This window comes from Lonchura striata, chromosome 11 (genome assembly GCF_046129695.1).
Source record: "Lonchura striata isolate bLonStr1 chromosome 11, bLonStr1.mat, whole genome shotgun sequence".
NCBI lineage: Eukaryota > Metazoa > Chordata > Aves > Passeriformes > Estrildidae > Lonchura > Lonchura striata.
The window spans coordinates 4137778-4161661 of record NC_134613.1 but is presented as its reverse complement, the minus strand read 5'-3'; the positions used below and the strand labels follow the sequence as shown (position 1 = coordinate 4161661).

At 40.1% G+C, this 23884-nt stretch overlaps 1 protein-coding gene across 1 annotated transcript in view; it reads left to right on the top strand.

Moving 5' to 3' along the window:
• DAPK2 (death associated protein kinase 2) overlaps positions 1–3666 on the top strand; it is a 57631-nt gene extending 53965 nt beyond the window's left edge. Inside the window, exons 9-10 of the mRNA XM_021547363.2 lie at positions 1082–1127; positions 2033–3666. Of these exons, the coding sequence (XP_021403038.1) occupies positions 1082–1127; positions 2033–2533 (547 nt within the window). The 3' untranslated portion in view covers positions 2534–3666. The remainder of the gene's footprint in view (positions 1–1081; positions 1128–2032) is intronic.
• The last annotated feature ends 20218 nt before the right edge of the window (positions 3667–23884 follow it).

Here is a 23884-nt window from a genome sequence, read left to right as displayed (position 1 = left end):
GTGGTGCAATGCCAGAAAAATCAGTACATGTGCTGATATGCAGTTGTTCCAAGTCTCTGTATCGGTAGCAGTCACCTAGGGTTTGTGTAATAGCTATGCAGATCTTTGTTCCTGGGTTACAGGAACCAGTCTTTTCAGTATTTTTTTTTTTTGTTGTTTTTTTGTTGGTTTTTTTTTTTTTGTTTTTTTTGGGGGGGGGTTGTTTTGTTGGTTTTTTTTTAGTTTTTCTTGCTTTTAATAAAATGCACACAGAAGTAGCATATCCTTCCCTATAACCTTCTTTGTCCTGGAGGAAAGTCAGACCATTGTGATTCTTTCTAATGGCTTCATTAGGGGAGAAAATAACTACAAGAGAGAACGAGCTGTTCAGAGAAGATTTCTGCAAATCATCAGGCCTCAGTGTTGGGTAAAGTAGGTGTTTGATGAGAGTTTTACACAGGTCTAGCAGCTCCAAGGAGAAGTCAGTGCTGTTGGTATTTGTCCCATGTGTTTCTGCCTTTGATTCTCAGTGCTCTTAACATGCTGTTGAGCAAACTGCTACAGTGCAGAGGAAAGTTAGGTTTGATCTGCTTTGATTAGGGTTGCAGTATTCCTCTCAGAAATGTTGCTTTTAGGCAACAGCAGCTCCTTCAGTGCTGTAATACTGAAGTGTTCCAAAGGACAGCTTTGGTATAATTACTGTTTATTACCTCTGGTATATTTACTGTTGATTTAGACAAAGATGTATCAAAGGTGTATAGCAAGAATGTATTTTCTAAGCATGTCACATGAACAAAACAAATGAATGTTGTATGACTTTTTATGGAAGGCTGCACAAAACTACAGGTAGATTTTGATGAAATAAGAATTAAAGTTGTGTGGAGTAAGGACAGTTACCTACAGAAGTTTAGAACAGTAACTAAACTGCACAAAAGTGGTGTGCCTCAGGGAGAAACATAACCCTGAAATTTGAGAGTTTGTCTGGAATAATCCTGATAAATGCTTCATAGGAAGTCCAGGAAGAGTGTGGGTTAATGGATTTCTGTACCAAGTACTTATCATTCAAGTTTTTTGGTTTTTTTTTTGTGTTGTTGTTTTTTAGGAAGCGGCTTACAATTCAGGAAGCTCTGTCGCATCCATGGATAATGGTAAGACTAAATAAAGAAAAAAGATCTTGGTTTTTTCCATGAGCAAAGCAGAGATCATATTCTCACTCTTACTGGTGTGTTAAATGAAAAACTGCCCCCTAAGTACTTTGATGCTGGGTGACTCAAAGAGCTGTACAGGGAGGAAATTGCTTGGGTCTGACCAAATCCTTGGATTTCTACAAATGTCTTCCTTTATTACGGTAACTTTCAAAAAGAGAGTAACAAAGCTCTGATGTTTATTGCATATTTCAGTATCCCATATTGGACTGGGCTTTGCATTTTTCCATTCCTCTCTATTTACATGGGCATATACTGTGTGTTGGCTTTCATGATTTCTTGAATTGAGAGTTGATTGCAATCAATATAGAAAATACAATTTCTCTGGAGAGAGAACTGCTGTGTACCCCGTGTTCTGGTTTGCTTACATTTGTGTGTCTGTATGTATTTTTTCATCATAAACATTGCTTGCTTATGTGGATAAGTCTCTTACTGAAAATACATTTAGTTAGTCTCAGCATGACTAATGAGAATTTTTGAAATTCAGTTTTGCTTTGCATTGCACAAAACATTAGTTGGAGTGGTATTAGGGTTGTTGGTTTTCCTTGTACAAATAGTGATCGCTTTGACGCTGTTAATTACTAAAAATTAGCATGAAAATAAGTTGCAGCCATGTTGCTTGCACTTATCACATTGGAATGAATGCACATCACTTGTCACATTCAGTTCTGGGCTTATGTGTTTGGTGTTTGTTTTTTTTAATCAAATGCATGAAGGAAAATCTTTGTGAGCAGAACATCTCCCAGCATTGTGGAAGCTCAGGCTGCATCCTTTGTGTAGAGTTTTTGAATTGCTGCAGTCTTGTAAATGTTCAGTAATATTGGTTCCTCTGTCTGATGACTCACCAGCTGAAAGATGAAAACAAAGTTCAGGAAAACAAGAAGGTGGAGAACACACAGCTGAAGACAAAACACCTGAGGGAGTACACCATAAAGTGCCACTCGAGCATGCCCCCCAACAACACCTACATCAACTTTGAGCGCTTTGCCCGCATTGTAGAGGATATTTCCCATGTGGAGCAGGGTTTCATCATGTTGGCTGCATCCCACGATTCCTTGCAGGAGGACATAGATGTTCTGCTTTCCATTTATAACGAGAAAGAAGCTTGGTATAAAGAAGAGAGTGAAAGTGTGAGGCACACGCTGTCCCAGCTGAAGTATGAATACCGTAAAATGGAGTCCCTGAAAAGGCATTTGTATGATGATAGTGAGGCTGTCAGTGCCAGTCTCGCAGGCATGTGTGGTAAATACGCTGAGCTGCAGAGCCAGTATGAATCCCTTAGACAGGAACTTTCTGAGGAAATCAAGTGGATACAGGATTTAATGAGCAGTTTTCAATGGGAAAATTAAGCCTGTGTGAATGGAAACTTTGACTCTGTTTTCAACAAAGATATTAATGAATGGAGCTGTTAAATAGATCTTGCTGTGAAAAATTCCTTGCAGGGTTGAATCTTGATGCTACAGTATCCCATCAGTAACACTGAGATCAGGCTAAATGCAGGGTTTGTTGCTTGTTTCAATGTACATCAGTTTAAAAAGGTTCCAGTGCATAGATTCTATACAAAAACATGACCTAGAATTAAAGTTCTGATATATTGCACAAGCTGCTGACCAAGGCCATAATCTCCCAGTGGTTTATAGTGTTGAAGTGGTTTTGTTTTTTTCCTGGGTTCAGTCTGAACTTGCAGGAACAAGATTATCACAGTGGTATGGACACATCTATTGCAAAAACCTTTGGTATTGCCTATATTTTACTCTGCATTATGTATTACAGTTCCTAAAGATTAGTAGGTAATTAATGTGGAATAAAGAATAAGACAGTCTCTACTTACTAGAAATTGAGTGCCTGTAAACGAATAAAAATTCCCTTTACAGCATTTTTGGTTGGCTGAAGGAAACATTTGGATAGCCCTACTACAGGCAGTTCTATACACCTTATGATACAAATATTTGCAAAAGTTAAATCTGTAAATTAAAGCAAATGGTGTGGTAATTTAGCTTGTACTGTGGAAATTCGCTGTGCAATGGCCACAATGAAGAATATTAGGATTAGTGTTTAGGCCAATTGTGCAGGGTGAGCTCTTTTACCATCGAAGGTAAGGTGAATTTTAAACTAAAGGATTAATTGATAGCTGAGTTTCCTGTCCTGTACCAAAGAATCCTATTCAAAAGACACCACTGGGAACTTGTAATGGTCAAATGACTCTGTCATTTTGCAGTGCAAATGTCAATTTTTGACTAAGAGATAATATAGTCCTCTGGTTTGTTTTTTACAGTGAAGAAGATTACAAAGATACAACTAATTTAATCTGTGGTGTGGCATTTGAGACTAGTGTTCTTGTTATAAAGATATTTTCTTTAGGTTTTAAAAAGTAAAAGAAAACCCAAATTTGAATCATGACCTGCTGTAGTTTGGTTATACTGTATTTACATGCACAGATGTACTAATCTCATTTTTGATCACAATAAATATTTATGCAGGATGCAGTTGTTCCCTGGTGGTTAATGACTGAAAAGATGCCAAGTTTTTGTGGGCATTTGCTGCAAGGTAATTGTTGTGCAACTACAAGTGAGATAATAACTCAAGTCCAGCTAGAGTGAATCTTTACATATATATATTAGAGTGTATCTTTCACTGCTCCTCCTCCCTCCTTCTTTTGCAGAGAAGTTAATGACCTTAATAAACTGAATCTTTGTTCTTCCTACATGATTAAGAATAATGTTTCCTACTTTGAGATAAGAAGGTACAAGCATACTCTCATCTAATTTTTGCAGAGTACAGGGGACCCATTTACTGGCATGTCCTCACAAAGATGTGCAGAGACTGATGCAAATTCAGAATTGTGAAAACAGTTATTCACTTGGGATATTGTTGCTCCCATCATTGCACTTGAAGGAGGATGGAAACTGCATGTGCTCTCTGTGGCACTGTTCTTGGCACAATATGTAAAATTTTCAAAAGCTCCTATGTCAACAAGCCAGGATGTGACCCTAGCAAGGTGGTGCTGATGGCTGGGGAGAATTGGGCTCTATTGTGACAAATAGTATTGAGCATTTTGCATGTGTTCATTTCTTATTGTTTCAGAATGCTTCTGCAGGTTCCTTTGAGCTGGAAGACCCAGTTCAAAAACTGTCCAGGAGAACTGCAACACAGGATTTTATTGTCAGGGGGAGAGAGCTATAATTCCTAAAATGAAACTTAAAATCCTAGTGGGAGTTAGAATTTGTAGAAAACACTCTCAAGAAAAAGAGTCGGCCTCCCCTCAGCCGTCATCTCATATTCTTTGTTCATAGCGCTTTTCTTTATGAACAAATGCACTGGCACAATGAGAAGGAGCATTGAATGAGGCCACCTGGTTCCTGAGCATGTTTTGGTGAGGGTAATGTTGCTGTGACTCCGTCCTTGAGGCTAATCACACACTGCTTTTGAGAAGAGATCCTGATGATCTGAGAGAATGACAAGGTCACTGGATTGTAGGGTACTTAAAATGAAGAAGTGGTTATTAGCAGTCTGCAGTAAAGTGAGTCGGCAGTGGTTCTGCTGCTGAAAGGGCACTGGGAAATTTTTCCTAATGATTGTACAGCTGACATTTAGCCCATGACATTTTTTCCATTTCAGATTGATTTCTGCTTGCCTGTTGAACCATGCTGGCTGTTTGCAGCATGAGGAAATTATATTTAAGGCTTAATTGTCCCAGTTCTGTTGGATACAAATGGTGTATACATCTAAATGAGAAGGGGGCCCAGCTGATAGCTTGGTTCCTTGAAGTGCTGCTGAGATACCTGCAAAAATGCTAAACCTACAGAATTTGATGAGAAAAGTGAATTCGTTGTCTCAAACATTTTAAATTATTTTGCTGAAAAAAATGTTTAAATCCTCACTGATGTGTTCTCCATTCTCCTTTGGTACTCTTGCTGTTTCAGGTGCATGACTTGGCTGCATTCCAGTCCAGTTCAGTAGAAATATTTCTGTATTATCCACCTCCTGCATATGCAGATCAGAATGGCTGGAATGGTTGTCACTCCATACTCGTTGAAGGGCTGATTACTGACATTTCTCTTTTCACTCATGTTTGATCTGGTTTTGAACCATTTATTTCTTGCAATCTGTCAAATTTGGTTTTATGGTTTATGCAAATTTGGATGTACTTTTGGAATTGAAATGTGCTTAATTTTCAGAAGGATTGTGTCAGGATTTTTGGAACATCTGTTCCTTAACACCAGGTTGACATCCAAAGCACTAGGCAAATGTCTGAATTCTGATCTATATTCTTCTTTGTTCCTATTTTTCCATCATCAGATATTGCAATTATTTTATTGCCTAGGTGTCAATGCATTGTGCTCTCATACTCTGGCTATGGTTAAAGGACAAAGCTGAAGTTTTTGCGGATAGCATGTATCCTTGTCACTAATACTATATGCCAGCTACCTTTGTTGCATTTTATTACAGTGATGTTATTCAGAGAAAAGGGAGATTGGGCAGGTGTGCACAAGAAGCACCTTAGCAACTTTGCAAAGTGAAAGCATAGCCTTAGCACCGACTAGTTTTAGGATATTATTTGCGACCAAAGGGTCCTGTCTAGGCCCAGAGTGGGCTAGATTTAATTTTTTTTCCTGCTTTTACCTGTATGAATCTGCAGCTTCCCCAGCTTTCTTTCAGCCAGCTCCAGTGCACATGAGATATCTTGCATATTTTATGCACCAAAGGGAGCCGAAGAATAAAATTGCTCTTTTATCTTCCAGCCCATGGACAAGCAACAGTCTTTGGTTCGGAAATCATCTGTTGTTAACATGAAAAACTTCAAAAGGCAATATGCTAGAAGGCAATGGAAGGTATGACAATGAGCCTTTAATCTTCACATGTGGCTTCCCAAGCCTGATGGGATCAGAGGGCAAGATAGAACTTGAATGTAAAATTGTAATAGCCAGTAAATGAATGAAATGTGTTTGGGTATGTCTGCACTGGGTATGTGTGATCAAATTGGTTTTCCTCCCTCTCTGCACAGCTTTCGTACCGCATTGTTTCACTGTGCAACCACTTATCGCGCTCGCTGGTGAAGAAGATCCTGACACAGGATGAGAGTTTGGTAGGTGCGTTCCTCACACAGGAAGGAGAGAAAATCCGGTCTTACTTTGTAGTCATTTTTGCTGTCCTTACATGGATGCACAGCCCAACAGGGCAGCAGTGGCTTGGAGTGGGAAACCAGAGGGGACCATGGCATCATTTGTGTCTTTAATGCTTCTGTATGTTCTGTTACTGTGACAGGAATCTTGTGCAGGGGGAGCCAGTGACTTAATAGACCCTCTAGGGGCTAAGCACATTATTGTGTAAAGAGCAGCAAGGAGCCTTCAGATGATGTCTGGATCCCAGGCAGTGACCATGTGGTGTGACCAAGATCCGAGCAGTTGCAGGGGAGCTCACTGCTCTTGTGCTCAGCTCTGTGATGGAGGGTGGGGTCACTGCCTGTGACCTTCCGAATTGAAACTTTAAGGGTTTTATCAGCTCTGCTCTTCTCAATAGATGATACTAATAATATTGGAATAGCATGTTTAAGAGCATGGTATCCCATTTACATGAGAGACTTTGTGGCCTTTCTATTTCAGAGAAACTGTGAAAGTGACAGTGAGGATCTTTCACAAAGAAAAGCTCCTCTTCAGGGGAGAAGCAGCATATCATAATGGGATGAGAATTCCATGGGCAGGAGACAGGAAACTTTCATCCTTGCTGAAGCAAGCAGCCCTGGCAGCAGACTTGGACTTCTTGTCTGAGTTCTTGGTATGATGCTTCTTGCTTCTCAAACTACACCAACAACTGGATGATGGTATTAAATGTCTACTAAGCATTTTAGAAAATTTGGAATCAAGATTCCCAGGGAAATGCTACAGCACAAGCACCAGTTGGAGTGCTTTTATATTTTGAGTGTTTTAGTGAGGCTTCAGTGATACTGATGTCAACTGCACTCAGGGTGTAGGGTTTCTACTGATAATCTTCTACTGCAGAGTAATTCACATTCCACACAGTGGTTAAGACTGTGTGCATTATTATTTCAAGTCAGGAAATTGCTAGCAAGTTGTAAGGATTTTCTTTAAATTAAATTTTTATATTTATTAATAGTATAAACATTTGATGGCAGGTATCTGACAGGTTTTGTGTCAGATACACTGACAGCTGTGTGCAGTACTCTGTTATTGCTGCCGCTGAAGAGAAGATCACAATGCCATTACATATCATAACCTTGATTTTGTGAACCTGGCAGCAAATAGTTCTGAAATGCAACAAGAACTGTGCTCTGGCCATGGTCTCTGCCTGAGGATTAGCACAACTCCCATTGTTAGTGTGAGTGCAACTGACTGTAGCGCTGAGGTAGGCTAAGGCAATTTTTGGACGAAAAAGAGAAAAAAATTCTGTAGTGATTTACATGCACCCAAATGCAACATTTTCATGGAATGATGAGAGGATGCCTCACCAAAATAAGGGCATTTAGAAACCTAAAGCATGTGAAGAAATAGTCTTTATTAGACTTAGTTGTTGTTGTCAATATTATTTATTTTCAGCAAATTGGAGTCTCTTTAACACCTATTTGTATAGGTGCTGTTTACATGTAACCCAGACTGCAGACGTCTGTATTTTATTCAGGGTGTTGTATCCAAAATTGAGGAAATAAGCACTTTGATATTGATGTAGTATCTTTGCACAGGGAAGTTGCATAATTTTAAATATATTAGTTTTTAAGCCAGTATTGTTCAATTGGTACCAAAAAATGTGCACAGACTAGGGTATTTTTTCATTGAATGTATTTGCTGTTAGAAGTTCCTATTTATTTTGCCATTTGATGAATCAAAAATCAGAAAGCAAGTCTTTTAGAAACAACTATATATGGATGAGGAAACTGATTTTGTTTGGCTTTACACTTGTCACCTCTAGGCTGATGTTTTAGAGCAGGTGTTGAAAACTAGTGTCATGTTAATTTTGATGGCTTCCAGTTTCAAGAAATAAATAAAAATATGCTACTTATATTGGTAACTTTGTATCCTTGCTTAGTTGGAGACTAAAATGCAGTTGATAAGAAATTGCTCTTGTGAAAGGAAGGAAATGTATGAGAAGCTTTGGAGAAGAGACACAGAACGTAGTATTTGATGGAAGAAACATAAAATGAAGGAGGGGGTAGGAGGAAAAAAGCAGTGGAGAAGAGTGAGTATGAAAGGGAGCTTATCTTGTGGAACTTATCTTGGACTGGGAAGGTTGGAGGAAAGAAAAGAGAATGTGAATATATGAATTGTGGAAGCTGAAGAGTGAATGTTTATGCAAATATGGCACTGCATTTTTATACTACTTATTTAATTTCTTTTTATTTTATATCCTGTGCTGCCATAGCCTGTATGCTGGTCAAATGATGAGATACAGGGCATGGGCTTCTCTTCATATTCAATTAGAATGTATATTTCCAACCTTTCTGTGTAATTCTTGAGACAGAATCCTCAAAAAGTGTTGCAGTAATGTATGTATTAAGAAGGAGTAATAACAGGGAAACCTGAGGTTTCAGTGTATCCTAATTTCAGCTGGAGTAGAGTTAATTTTCTCCTTAGCTGGTACTGTGCTGTGTTTTAGATTCAGTATGAGAATAATGTTGATGATCATATGCTGATGTTTTAGTTTTTGCTAAGTAGTGGTTACTCTAAGTCAGGACTTTTCAGTTTCCCATGCTCTGCTGGTGAGGAGGTGCACAAAAAGCTGGGAGGGACCATAGCCAGGGACAGCTGACCCAGTATGGTCAAACAGATATTCCAGCCCATGGAATGCCATGCTCTGTATGTAAACTGGGGTGAGTTGGCTGGGAGCCATAGGTCACTGCTCAGGGATGGAATGGGCATTGGTCTGTGGGTGGTGAGTAGTTGTGTTGTGCATCACTTGTTTTTCCTGGGGTTTATTCCTCTCTTTTCCTTTCCATTATTCATAATTATTATTATAATATTTTGATTTAGTTCTATTACAAAACTGTTTTTATCTCAAAGTAACCCTCGAGGTTTGCTTTCTAATTCTCCTCCCCACCAGGGCCAATGAAAGGTGAGCAAGCGGCTGTGTGGGCTAGTTGCCAACTGGGGTTAACCATGGCAGTGTCTGGAGTGTCTGGAGGGAATCTTTCATAAACAGAACACTAAAAAATAAATATTTGGATAAAAAGCCACCTAGCTTGCCTACCAAATTTTGCTTCCTGCTTTCCCAAGGATGTGGAAAACCAAACAGACTCCAAGCCAGTGGTATTTTTCTGAATTTCCGGACTTTAAAAACACTCTTGATTTTCAAATTTGAGACTGTGGAATGTGTATGGAAATTACACTTCTGAAAATTAAGCCCTGATTAAAACAGGTGTTAGGTTGTTGGATCCGGATTGTGCTGTCATGGAGATGGAATTACTGTCATGTAAAATCCTAGCAACTATTGAGAAAATGGGACACAGCAGAAAGGCAGACAGAGTGCAAGGCTGTGTGAAGCTCTGGCTTATTAATTCTACCTTTATAAAGGTGTTGTTTAACAAGGACATTACAGACAGCTCACTGTTCAGTCTTCATTTATCTTTGTGCCCAGGTGAGCTAAGGTCAGGCCTTTGTCTCTGGCAGTCAGTCACTACACATGGCTCCCAAGCAACTTCATTGCACAGAAACCACAGCATGCAGCACTCATGTCCATACAAACTCTTCCCCGAGTGTTCCAGGTAGGAGCATGCTGTGAGTGTAGAATCTCTTGTTCTCAGGACCAATGTTGGTGATGCATTAGGTAGTTTACAGTGTTTTCCCAGCTGTGGTGTTCTCCGTGTTCGTCGCCCTGTCTGTTCCATGAGGTGAAGCTCAGCCTGCTCAGAGGGGCACAGTGTAATTGTGCTGCTTCCAGCACTGGCAGGACACCTGCTCACCACCATTTTGAACAACCACCTACAGGTTCCTATCAGTAAAGGGCCAAAAGAAAAAAAAAAATAAAAAAAAATCCCCAAACAAAAAACTACATGGAAAGAAAGGGAACATTAAAAGAATTTGTGTTACAGGATCTGCTTTGCTGGGAGAAAAAAAAAAAAAAAAAAAAAATCTATTTTCTATGTATTATTCTGTTTTGCATCAGGGAACATGGAGATAGTCTGAGAAAAAAAAGAAAAAGCACAGTAAAAATACTCACAGAAGCCCACAAGTATTTTTATTAAAGTGTGGCTATTTGGCTAGTTTTCTTTTTATTTTAGCGATGATGTTTTTTAATCTACATATATTTTTTATTAGGAGAAAGAGTGATTTTTTTTTTTTTCCTGCCTGGAAATAGTATAGACTGTCAAAGATAGCAAGAGATATTTGTTATTTGCTAATAAAATGTTGGAAGAGCGGACGGGTGCGTGTCTGTGTTTCCCCCAGCCCGAGGCCGGAGCCTGGGGCGAGGCCCCTCAGCCGCAGCTGCGGAGCCCGCGCGGGCGGGAAGCGGCAGCGCCCCAGGGCAGCGGGAGGGAGCGTGTGCGGCCCCTGCCCCGCAGGGACGGCCCGCTGGGGGTGAGGGGGGCTCATCGGCCTGCAGGTGGCGGGAGGGCTGCTTTGGGGCTGCGGAGGAGCCATCGCCGTGGCACCGGCTCGCCTTTTGGTCCGAGAGGGCTTGATGGGCCCCGACAGACCGTGCTTCCCCCTCAGGACCGAGGTCCCCACGGCTCAAACCGGTGTCCCGCACCCTCGGCAGCGAGGTAAGCCCAGGGACTGCCGGCCTCAGCAGCTCTGCTGTTGCTGCCCTCAACAGCAGACGGTGTTGTGGTCTATGCCGTCTTACTCCAGTTACTTTCGCTTGCTCCTTTTTTCTTGTAATAAAGAGGTATTGCTCTTATCTATATTTGTATGTAAATCAAGGAATTTGTATGTGCAGGGTATATATTTAACAATGTTCCGTTGAGAATCAACTCGGAAGCATTTATGTTCCCTCATTTCTATATGATCATTGTAACTGGCTGACATTCTGTATTACTCACATAAATGTCTACTCTGTCTTCACATAAACTTTAAACTTTGACAACTTTAGTGCTCAGATGGTAGGTAATACATAATTTTCACCATGTGTGTTTCAGTGAGAGGAGTTAAAGAGGGTCAAGTGCGCCTTGTTACTGGGCAGGGCTGGCAGGGAAGCATCACCTGTAAGTGATCGTGAGCCTGATGAAGTGATATTACAGCAAACTTCAGCCAGCTGGGGCATAAAGGGTTGGAGGCTTGTGGGGGATGGCCAGACCTGTACCTGTGCTGGAGTGACTAGGTATGTTGCTGAGGCTCAGGTGCAGAAGTCTGGTCCTGAGGCAGAGCTCCTGATGAGTTGAGAATATGAAGGTTTCAAATGGGTTAGAAGTCATGGTCCTTGTTACAGTGAGTAACTTTGCTGAGGGAAGGGTGGATTGAGGAGATGCCTTAGAGAGCCCTGATGGAGTGGAGAATGGGCTTTGGCCGTCTGGGAAGATGGGAAGAAGTGGCCGACCTGGCTGTGGGTCTGGGGCTGGTGTATGCACAGGGATCTGTGACCATGCTCTGTACACAATATACCCCGTATCAGAAACATGGGTGATCCAGAAGCATAAGTATGGACCTGGGTTCTACCTGCAGCTCCTTGTGCCGGAGCCTGCTCAAGAGTCTCCTCACAGTGTCATTGCTGGTGTACTTTGCTATTATTTTTGAGGGGAAGGTGCAGAGACTGTCACTGAGCATTATCTTTATAGCAGTTTGCTACAACTTGTGGCCATCTATCTCAGAGGTGTGACATTTTCCTGTTCTACTTGGAACTGTGCTCAGTCACAGCCTTTTTAGGGTGGGATGTATCTGCTCAACAGAAAACCTAAGAAAAATGGTGTTACATCAGTATTTTCTAAAATGTTTTTCCCAAGGATGAACCTTGTGAGTGACATACAATGCTATGTTAAATATAATTGAAGTATTTTGTGTGCATGGGAATTGTCTAAATATAACAATTATTTGGTAAAAAAGAAGCTCTTAAGTAATTCAGTTGTCTTTTAAATATTTTTACTCTATATACATAAACTATGCTGTAATGTATTGCTATTAAAATTGAATTTAATTAGCTTTACTGTTTTGAAGTGTGGAAAAGCCTTTCTAATTTTTAGCTTAGAGCCCCTCAACTAGCAAAGGACAGGAAATGCTAAATTTGGTTTAGTCCTAGTCATGTAATTCACGAGAAAACAACATAAGGATGGAGTTATGGTCCTGGTGCTCAGCCTTTAGTCTTGTCTTACTTCATGCTGGGCCTTTAAAAGCTGCAGCGTATAAAGTTAAGTCCTTGGAAATCTGCAACAAGCGAAGTCTGATTTTGAAATGTGAATAACTCAAAGCTCATGATCATGAGAAGCTGGGAATATGTAATTCTACTCTGTCACCTGGAATGCTGTTTCCCTGCATTGCACCTGGATCAAAGCAGGAAGAACGGCTTTTCTGAGTCTGGCACTGGAGCACTCTGCAAGCCAGTGGTAGTGCAAGTCAGTACTTAAATATGTAGTGTCCCCTGCAAAGTGTGTGTCTGTGCCTGGATTTGTATTCCTATAAGCAAATCAACAAACTGGAGATTTGAGGTCCTTTCCTGAAGTTTTGTTATTCTGCCAGGAAGAAATTCAACAGGACATCTGGAATGACATAAAGCAGGCGGCTGTGTATTTTAGTAGATCCAAAGCCAGTTGGTGGGGGCAGATCAATTACCAAACATAGTGTGTCATGCTAGGGGTCATAAGTTGACAGACCTGTGGTTAACTGGTTAACAGACTTGGGACTGGTGGCCCAAGGTTGTGCTGTTATGCAAATACTGACCTACATTTAAAGTTTTTTGTTGTTTTTTTTTTTTTTTTGTTTTTTTTTTTTTTTTCTTTAATTCTAAGGAGTGAATTCATAGAACTATTCCATTTTACATGCATAATGTTGGAAAAAGTATAATGTACGGGAGGATATATGTTCTCCCAAAGTTACTAATACAGGGTCTGTACTGAGAGTATAATGCCATTGTAAATGGAACCATGGTAAATGAAATGACTGATCAGTTAGCCGAGGAAACTGTATAAAATTATTTAGATCTCTAGTTTTGGGCTTTCTAGAGCATGTAAGACAATTTATGATTTTCTTGAGCGTTACTGATGGAGAGGTAAAAATAGTCATGTATGTGGAGCTGCAAGAACCTCAGTTTTTGCTGTAGTTGGTAAATATAAAATTTTAAGACTACTGTTAGAGGAACCTGCTGCTTTCAAGAGGGACAGCTGTATTTTCTGCATGCAGAGATGTCTCAGTTGCACACGGTGAAGTTGAACCATTTCTGTCCTTCAGAAGCCTCTGCTCTCCGGAGCAAAAGCCACTTGTTTCCTTCCTGTAGTTTCTTTTCATAGTTAGCTGTAGCAGCTCCATTCCAGAAGTGATTTCCTGGATCTCAATACTCGGAGCCAATGGGTATCCCCTTGTTTTGCTTTGAAAGCTGAGGCCATTTATTCAGACACAATGGTGTGTGCTTAAGGCATTTGGGCTAAAATACGGAAATGGTCCTTTTGTGCCTTGTGGCCACCAGAGGTCTCACCCCTTCTCAGCTGAGAACCCTCAACACCAGGGTAGTGACAAATGCTCACTGCCTGTGCTCTGGGCAACCTCCAAGTGCAGAGAGGGAGCGAGAGAGAAGCTGCAGCACCTCTGGTAGCTGTGTTGAAGGACTTGGCCATCCGCACAGGAGAAGCTTGGTACCTGCTTCCAGGTGACAGTTCAGGGCTGCCTCCAGAGGTAGACACACTCCCACAGTCCAGTACAGCACTGAAGGAAAGAGGCCTTGAAGGAGGAATTGGTTTCAGGTATTCATTTTTTATTCTGTGAGTTTTCTGGGGACCATTAGTAATTATGGAAATGTTTTTCTATTATGTGTAGAATGATTTGAGGGGTCTGACAAGGTGATAAAAAGCACTTGAAAAGCTTTTAAAAAAAAAAAAATTAATGGTGGGGAAAAGCACCTGCAGCTTGTTTAGTTTAACCTGGTGTAGTACGTCCCTGCTCTTCAGTGTCTTTTTTGTAGGGATTGAATGCGCTTCCGAGGTAGGCAGTTTTTTGTATATGCTAATTAATAACTGTAGAGTCACACCAAGGGTTTTGAACATTAGCACATATCAAAGTTGCTGTTTTTAGTGGAAGAGTTCTTGCAGCCTGCCAAATATGGGTGCGGTGCACCCGAGGTGGCACAGACTGCATACCATAGCACAGACTGAGTGCTTGAGATAGCCTTATCGGTGAGATCCATATGTTCATAAGAAAAGTCTGCCAGCTTTTGCTTTTCATAAAATACTGTGGGAAGAAATGATGCATTTTTCATGAAAATGAAAAGTTAACTTTTTGCATCATAAGGACTGAGGAGGCAGAAAAAGAAAGTTCAATGCATATATTCTACCTAGGAAAGTGTGGTTTGGGGCAGATGGAACAGGGGAGGTGGGGTTTCAAATGCTTCAGAAACAGCAGTAAGAATACCTGGAAGGGAAAGACCTCTGAGCAAAATCTCTAGAGAGCAGAATGAAGATAAATATGCTAGTACACCTCTCTAAATTGTCAAACAAAAGAGTATTTTTGCAAGAGTCTGTGAGTTCCTTTCTTACGGTGTTTTGATACAGATTTCTTGCATTGTTCTTCTCACCCTCAAACTGTACTTCCACTCAGATTTTTCATTTCAAGGAGCACTGACTGTTTCTTTTAAAATTCACTGGAAGAATTCCAGATATTTGTTCTGTGTGTTTTGAAAATTAACAGGCTATGGACTGTTAGAAATGGGACTGAGAATTTTTTTTCCCCATTGATGATGATGAGCATTTATTCTGTTTAATGGCTTTGGCTCCACTGAGTAAAGTAAAACCTAACGGAGTTTTCAGATGGTGTTTCATTTTTGATAAGTTCAGTTACATTATAAGTAACAGTTACATTGGCCAAAAAGCCCTGTGGGAAAATAGAGGCTTTTTCACCACTGGATGTCATACCAAGTCCATGTGTCTTTAGAACTCTCTGTACAAGTAATTTATGTCAAGTTTTAAAGATAGACCAAGCAGAGTCTCACACCACTGAAACTATCTGCTACTAGAAAACACATTATTAACAGAGGAGTGCAATAAAAATCTCTTCTGTCAACTTAAACTGAAATAAAAGCACAGCAATACCTGAATGTGACAAAAATGGCAATGCTGCCTGCAAGTCTGGCATGTGACTTTCAATGCTTTTTGGGACAGGGTCTTCAAGACAAAACCTGCACTAGCAGTCTGCGTGCCTCAGCTTCAAGTAATTTCTCTAACTGAAATTAATTAAAATACTTACTACCTGCTGTGATCTGAAGTGTCTGTCTCTCCCTTTGTTGCTGTTGTAACTACTCATATAAAGGGGGATGCCCAGTCTTTAATAAACTGCACAATCTGCAGGAACTTTGAAAGATTCTGGCATAACAATGTTATTTTGGAAAACACAGATCAGCAGCCAAGGAGGTGAATTTTAGCAAGGAAGAAAACTGACATGTCCCTATTAGAGTTTTTTGTGAGCATCAGAGCTTCTTAGAAAACATGCTGAAAAATCAGAGGGCTGAATTCTGGGGGTTGCTGCTAGCTGTTCAGGAGCTCCTCTGTGTATCTCTGATAAGTGATCTATTGCACGTAGCTGAAGTGGCGTGACACTTTTTGCTTGGAGGTGATTATTAGGGAGACACCTTCTTTGCCCCCTTAACAGATACCCAATATACAGTACAGTTAAGGGGAGTCTGCTGACAAGGTACTTCTTATCTGCAAGATGTTATTTATCTGCAAGCGGCAGAGAAATACTCTTCTGAGGCTGTAACATTTCCTTCTCCTTCTGTCATCACTTCCACAAAATATAGCCTAGAAACAGCACCCGGAGTGATAAAACTCTTATCACTCCAAATAGCACTGACGGAAATGTGGGATTCCCAGTCCCACCAGGTAATAGAGCTGACGAAGCTTTGGGCTCCAGAAGAGTGCCTAAAGGAGACTTTTTGAGCAGTCCCCATATGGTTTGGCCTATGTTCCTGACTCTACACACAGAGAACATTTGTGAAAAGAATAGATTCTTTTCCACTCGAGACCAATCAGTGACAATCCCTCTTCTGAGACTGCAGCAAACAAATTTTCCTCCAGAAAAAGTTGTGTTTTATGGGACCAAAAGGCACCTTTCAAAACAGGTATTCTAGTATCTTTGTTCATGTCTCCTACTTGAACATCATCAAATTAGCTCAGTGGGGCTTTCCTGATAGAACGCATGTCCTTAAATGACTAACTCAGTCTGATTCCATTTATCTCTGCTGCCTGTGAGCAGCGCAAATGGTTTTAAGTAAGTGCACGTCATGTGGCAATTCTTGCCGTGCTATGCATTGCACCTCACCTGTGCCGGAACCTGAGAGTGGGTTCTGAAAGGTGTTTTGGATATTGAATCTCTGCACCTGAATTTAAAGCTGATAAAGCAGTTGACAAAGAAAAAAAAAAATCAGAATTTGTTAAGGAGTTCAATTAAGCCATTGTATAGTAAGTATTATTAAGAGGTAGCAGAAATGTTATTTCTCTTGGCTTTGGTTAGGACCAGTGTCAATCTCAGTCTGCTTTGAAACTAATTAAACTTGTGCAGTAATTAATTAAAATAAGAATTAATAAAATCAAGAAAAATATGCTTAAAAAAATCTACAACTATCTGTCAGAATATATTTATTCTTCTCAAAAGAAATGGAAACTCTATGGAAATTGAGAAAAATGAACTTCCAACATTGTCACGGGAGTCTAAGAATCAGTTGAAAAGCCAGTCTTCTATATTGAATCAACACTAGTGTTCATTCATTATCAAGTTAAGACATTTTATTTGGTAGCAAAGGAAAACTAAGAATGTTTCAATGCTCCTTCACATAGGTTTCCCCTTCCATAGGTTTCACCCCACCCAGCCTCTTACACTTTTTTGTACTTGTAGCAGCTTTGCTTAACAAGTCCTAGAGAAACAGAACAAAAGATTACACAGAAGTTTTGTTTAAAAAAAATGAAAAAATCTGAAACCACTAAATTAAAAAAAATGGAATGTTATAAAATCTTATATACTTTTCAAAGCAATTTTTATGCAGCTGCTTTTAATCATGTTTTCATGTTTATCTACAGTAAACTTTTCCTGTACTTAGTAGCGATGTACAGCTATAGACAGCTGAAAGAAAGGTCATGTTAATGTCCTAGTATCATTCTAATTGCATGAAGTAAAGATTTTTCTCTCCTTACCAGTTTTTCTTTCTAATGACTACTGCACCTTTCTTATGCTCTGTTGCAGGCAGTACATTCATGTGAGACTTAAGGTTTTCACCCAAACACATGTTAAATCTTCAGTACTTTAGAAGTGACACACTGTTTACGTTTGAATTTTGTTCAGTAAAAATGTAAATAGGACAGTGATTTTGAGGGCCGTGACTTCAGAGAAAGTTGTGTTGAGCTATAAAATGTTAGCCAAGATCTTTTCTAATCCAAATGCTAAAGATCAGCAGAACTGAGACATAACGTAATAAAAATGTATGTGGTCTTCAAATGGCTTAGCTAATTAACACATAAAACAAACTAGCAAATTTGTTTCAGTATTCTATTTAAAATCTCTTACCACGTTTGTACAGTGCTCAGACACTGTCTACTCGTGGGCAGCTTTCAGAATGGTGTGAAATATTCTCTAAGGTTTAGCAAGATTAACTGATTAACTTGACTTGTTTTGTCATGTGGGTTCTTGCTCACAAAAATTGAGCATGTTTATGAAAAGACTAGATTCATGCTTATTTTTAAATATAGGCTTAAAACAGTCTTAACTTCTTACTGAACTGTAACTTAAGGGTAGTTAAATATCTGATCACTTCATAGTCAAGATACAGAAATCATGACTCACTACTGTGAGAAGTTGCTGGGCATTTGCTAGGTGTTTTTTTTTTTGTTCTCTGATCCAGTATCCCATAATATGAAGTGACATTTTGTGTTTGGAGGTGCCCCATGGTTGGCACTGTGTCAAGCTGCAGTGCATATGCCCTGTAGCTGTTGTGCAGGGATGGCTGCTGGCTGTGGCAGGCTGGCCTATTTCCCATGGCACTAATTGCTTTTGGCATGCCTGAGCTGTGCCCTGCTGCTCCACTGGGATCCAATGGCTGTCCTTTGTTTCCTGTCCTATATTGGCCCGCAGTCCTTCTCACATTTCACATTTCTATGTTAAACTATTGTGCAGCACAGCCTGATTTGTCATGTTCTAAAAGCCATTATTTTCAGATAGAGGAGAACATCTAGATTTGAATTAAAAGTGTGACCCTGAGCTCTCTGAAGGACAGGGTTATGCATGTCTGCCAGATGCTCTTCTGAAGGAGCTTTGACTTATGCTGCGCTCTCTCTCTATTTAGAGCTAAGCATTCCTGTCTTTGCAAAACCTGAAAATCCTTCTCAGTGGCATGCTTCAAAGGAAGATTCTGTGTCTGTGCTCTTTTCATTGCTGTAGACTTTCTATCTGTTCTGCCTCAGTTTAGGCATGGCTGTGGATCCTGGGGCATGTTAGAGCAGCTAGGAATGGAATGAACTTTGATTTCAAAATTCAAATGTTCCACATCAGTGTGTGGAAAGATGGACAGGTGGATACCTGCCCTCCCTGTTATTTCACTATTGTTTTGCCTAATTGTCATCCTGCTCCATGTGCTTGATGGCCTAATCTCCATTGCCTGGCTCTGGTACAGTTTCATCTCCATAATTTCCTGGTAGGGCATGGGATCGTAAGGTAAACCCTAAGGGCTGGGTGTGTGCAGGGGTCCTGGCAGAGGTGCTGGAGAGCATCACTACAGGTCCTCATAGGGTTTCTGCCCAAAAGTTTCTAGTAATGGATGACCAGCAAGCAGAGTACTCTGGGTTGATGAGTATTGTGTCAGGGAGCTTCCTTTTTGCCCAGGCCACCAGGACTACACTTCTGCTTTTGGAAAAGCCTGGTGTAAGCGATCACTCTCTCAGTAATCGTACCAGTGTATTTATAAAAGTTTTCCACTTAATACTTCGTTCTTTGAATCTGGAGGCAAGTCCCAGCAATATTTCTTCAGGCTACCTTCTCTTTCAAATCCTGAGCAGGGGTTTCCTCTCAGCATTCTCAATCCATATTGCTTTCCTGCAAGCTGCTGCAAACAATACTTCGGCATTACCTTCCCATAGTGTTGATTCCTTGTTTTCACAGTAGCATTTCAGCTTTTAATTCAAGGAGGACACCCTTACATGAAGTGTGCAATGTAATAGAAAGTGTTATCCATGTTGCTTCAACTGCCTTGCTGCTTTTGGTTTAGCTGGGTCATGACTGTTGCATTGCTTCCAAACTGTGGCCAAAGTAAATGACTGGGATTTTTTTATTTTGTCTTCAGTCATGAACTTTAGAAATTGTTCTTCCAGCAGCACATGAACAATAATATTAATTTGTGTTGTTTTTTTCAACTGCTGCGTTGAAAGGATGACATCCGTTTTGGTTTTAATTCCTTTGGTGTATGTTTCTTAAGACACCTGTTACATGCAAGAAGAGCCAAGGACATTTCTTGGAGTGGCATTTCCAGGTATTAAAATAGTTTGTTGTGTATGGCTATACATCTGACAGAAAGCTTGTGGATGATGGTGGGCCAGTTAGAATCCTGGCATTGAAAATATTGCAGACAAAATAAAATACCAAGCTCTCACTCCTGTGCCTCCCTCAACTCTGTTATACTCAGCTGATGCTGGAGCTTCTCATCTGCCCGAGGAAGTGAATGAGCACTGAAGTGGGACTCATTGCCTTTCCAACCACCAGATCACAGTGTTCCACTAGAGTGCCTCCATGCCAGGCTAAAGGACACGTGTCCCCCCCTGGCAGTGCGAGGCAGTGGCTGTCACACTGCATGTTGCATGTACTGAGCAGAGGCCAACTAGAATAAAGTGTGTTTGCAGGCTGGCTGGCCTTGCAGTGCAGGGGGCAGGGTCACATGTTGATGAGAGAGAGAGAAATTGGAAAATGTTCTTAAAAAGTGGAGAAGGGTAGTGGATGAGGGCAGCAGGGGAATGACACTGAGGAGAAGCTGGGAGAGATGTGAAAGGGTCACTGTGTTGGACATTGTGGGCAGCAAATATTACAGGAGGTGTAGGAGATGGCAGTGGTGTGGGCCAATCCACTGTCCTTAGGTTTGTTCATGTACCATGTCCTGGTACCTTCCAATACAATCGGAGTTTTTATTCTGCGACACCCCACAGCAACAGTAAGAGACACCTGTTTTTGTTTGCATGTCAACATGCTGAAATTAGCTGTTCTGGCACGTGTCTTATTAGTAGGTTTAATTCCATAGCTTAGACTTTGTTCTTAGCACCAATATTCAGCACTGGATGACCTCACTGAAATTACAGATGTGAGAGCAGGTCCAAAAAGGATCCCAAAGTCTCTCCTCACTCAAAGGCTGGCACAGCAGGTATCTAATTGTATATTGATATGGCAAACTCTGTATGTGATAGCAGAGAATGGGAACTTGGAGACTGCTTCAGCTGGAAGCAGGAAACTGACATAAAGAATTTTTAAGCTAATTCAAAAAATGATATATAAAGTTCAGATAGAGATAACTTACATCCAATCCTAAATATGCAAATTACTTAGAGGATGTATTGGTAGGCTGTTCTTTAGGACACTAGCTTGGTTAAACAGGATGCTCATTGCAGCCTTTTTTGTGCAAAGGGCAGCGCTTTCTATTCATTAGCCAAACATTTCTGTATAATGGAACTGCTTTCCATCTCAAAGCAAAACTTGGGGTTGTTTTGTGTTTTTCTTTTTGTGTTAGGGGAATTTCAGGCTTTTTTTAAACAAACAAAAAGAGAAAACTACTAAAGTGTGTTGGGTAGTAGTTTGGTTTTACTCTTGGGAAGAGGTGTGAAAGGCTTTAAATGTTATTTTCCATATGATTCTGTAATTAAATTGATTTAACACTATCTATGTAGAGCTTGATATAGTCCATTTGGAGAAAATTCAAAAGTAGGTATAGAATGGGGTTTTAAATTAATTGTCTGTTGTGTATGTGCCTTGCTCTTTTTTAACTTCCTTTTTTTTTTAATCCATTTTATCACCTCCTACCTGTTTTCATAATTCTCATTGTGGAATTGACTAAAGTGTTTATTAGTGTTTCATGATATAAATGTTTTAACTGATCTCACATCTGTGTAATTTTGCTGTGTCAAAGAGGAAATGTCTGTTGGTTGCTCTGTGATTCTGTCTGTCAAGTCCAGGACTTCATGGCACATACAAATACAGAATACGTGTGGAAAGAGCTCTGGGCTTTTGGGTTAAACCCTGGTACTGGAAAAGTTGCTCCATCTGTCTAGGCTTAGTTTTGACCTCTCTGAAATGAAGATGATGATAACACTCCAAGTGAAAGATTTTTTTTCAGTATTCATTTGGAAAGTGACCTTTAAATTTCCAAGTCTTCCTTATGAGTGGGTGTGTTCCTTGCCCAGCAGCAGTCAGGTGTTGTGGTGCAAGCAGCCCAAGGAGCTGTGTGGGACAAGAAAAAGCAGTTTGGAACTTTACCAGTCCCTTCTACACAGATTACTATGAGCAGGTGTTTTCTTGTAAAAGGAGAATATTAGGTAACTTGCTGAACTGAAACACCACCTGTACTAGACATATTGGGATGAGAGAACTCTATCCTATTTGTACATTCCCCCCCTTCCCCCCTTCCCCCCCCCCCCCATCTAAGAGAAAGGATTCTTTTTGAAAAATATTGTGAGATCTTGGAGTGAAAGGTGTGGGAGGGTATTATTTGACTTGTGGTGTTTGCTAGAAAAAAAAATTGAATGCATGAACAAATGAATGAGAGGAAATATGAAAACAATGGGAAGAGAAAAACTGCTTTTAGCCTTACAGAGCAGTCATTGATTCATGAAAGCACAAGGATAATTCCTCATTGTACAGCTTTCAGACAACAGCTGGAATACTGACTTTGAGTTAAAGACTAGAAAAATGTTAATGAACTGACAGAAGCCAAAGAAAAGTCAGTAAAAAAACCCAGCAGTTAGAGGACTATACAAATAACTGTTAGGAAAAGGGAGGAAAAAGTAGTGAAATGGTGGAATTGCAGGAGCAAGGAAGACACAGCTGTCAGAATTTAAAAGGAAGATAAACTCAGACAAAAATCAATTGCTTTTTTAGCTCAAGTTTAGAAAGAGGAATTCTGGGGAAAAAATAGAGTTGTTCATTTGGGGGTTTTCCCCTAAAAAGTTTTTTTTTGAAAATATTTTTTTAGATTTTTATCTGGTTTATTTTGAGGAATGGTCTAGATAATGTGGAAAAAGAAATTCTTTCTAAAAATGCTAAACAATGCATTTGAATATGCTGTACTGACGAAAGGTTTTTCAGTATCTTTCAGGCCTTTGGGTTTCATGTGACACAATTACCAGAGTACTGTGTGTAATTGTGGTCTTGGAATGTTGCTAATTTTGAGGACAGTTCTTATCTTTTTCATGCATTTGTAGTCTGCAAAGAAAAATTAAGTCACAATTATAAAATACATGCTTTTCCTAGGTTTAATATTTGTTAATGCATTTTATAAGATTATTATATATTTTGACTTTCAAAATTAAATTCTTGATGAAAGAAATGATGCATAGCATCTTGCATGGAAAAAATATGGTAAAGGATAATAATTTTTTGCATTTATGCAAAAAGATTAGAGTAATTTGAAAGCAGGTCTGTGCCAGTACTTAGATGTATAACTTCAGAGAGGAATAACAAGGAAGGGGACTTAGTCAAAGTCAGATGGCCTCAATGAAAAAAACTGAATCTTTTTGCTTAACTGAAGCCCTCTAAATAAAGGCTTTTTTTTCTGGTTACGTAAATAGGGACTGGATCAATGCTGTGCTTGTGAATTGCATAAACTTTAGTCTTTATTTCCTAAACTTTTCACCTGTCTTGGATTCCATTGAAGAAATGAGAACAGTGCTTACTCAAAATGGCTCAAGCATTCCTTTACTACTGAGACCAGTTTGATATTATGCAACTCTCTGTGAATATTAACTGGTGCAACCCTGCGGGTGCTCCCTTTTGGGAGAGATCTGAGGTTGCTGGGGGTGCACACAGCTCTTGTGTGGTATATTTGACAGAGCTTGGGTCCATCCCCTCATGTCCTGCCAAGAGCAACTGGTCTGTTTGCTCCTGTTGCTCCAGGGCCATGGAAGCTGGATAACCTCTCCACTCGAAATGCAAAGGGATGGGGAGTCTCCAGTAGTAAGCACAGAAGGGGTTGTTAGAGCCCTGTGCTGCCCTTTTTCCTTGTTTCCATTCAATCTTGCTCACTGAGTAGGAAAGACTACAGGGTGTGTGAGGGGAAAGCAATTGTGACAAGAACTTTTCTTTTCCTGACTATTGCTAAAAGCACGGGAAGTGGAGACACTTCAGGGTTGTGCAATAGGGTTTTCTAAAGCAGAGCACCAAAATTCACTCATGAGATCCCAAAGGAATTGTGAACAACCCATAAGAATGCAGCTGGGAATTACAATCCTGTGAATATTACTTTGACTATTGGCAATTCTCTTGTTGATTAGTACTCTCCATTATCTTTATGCATGTAGGTATTATTGTGACACAATATTTAACCTGCGCTGTAGCTGTGTACTGGATGCTACCATATTGAGGTAATGAGAATTACTAATC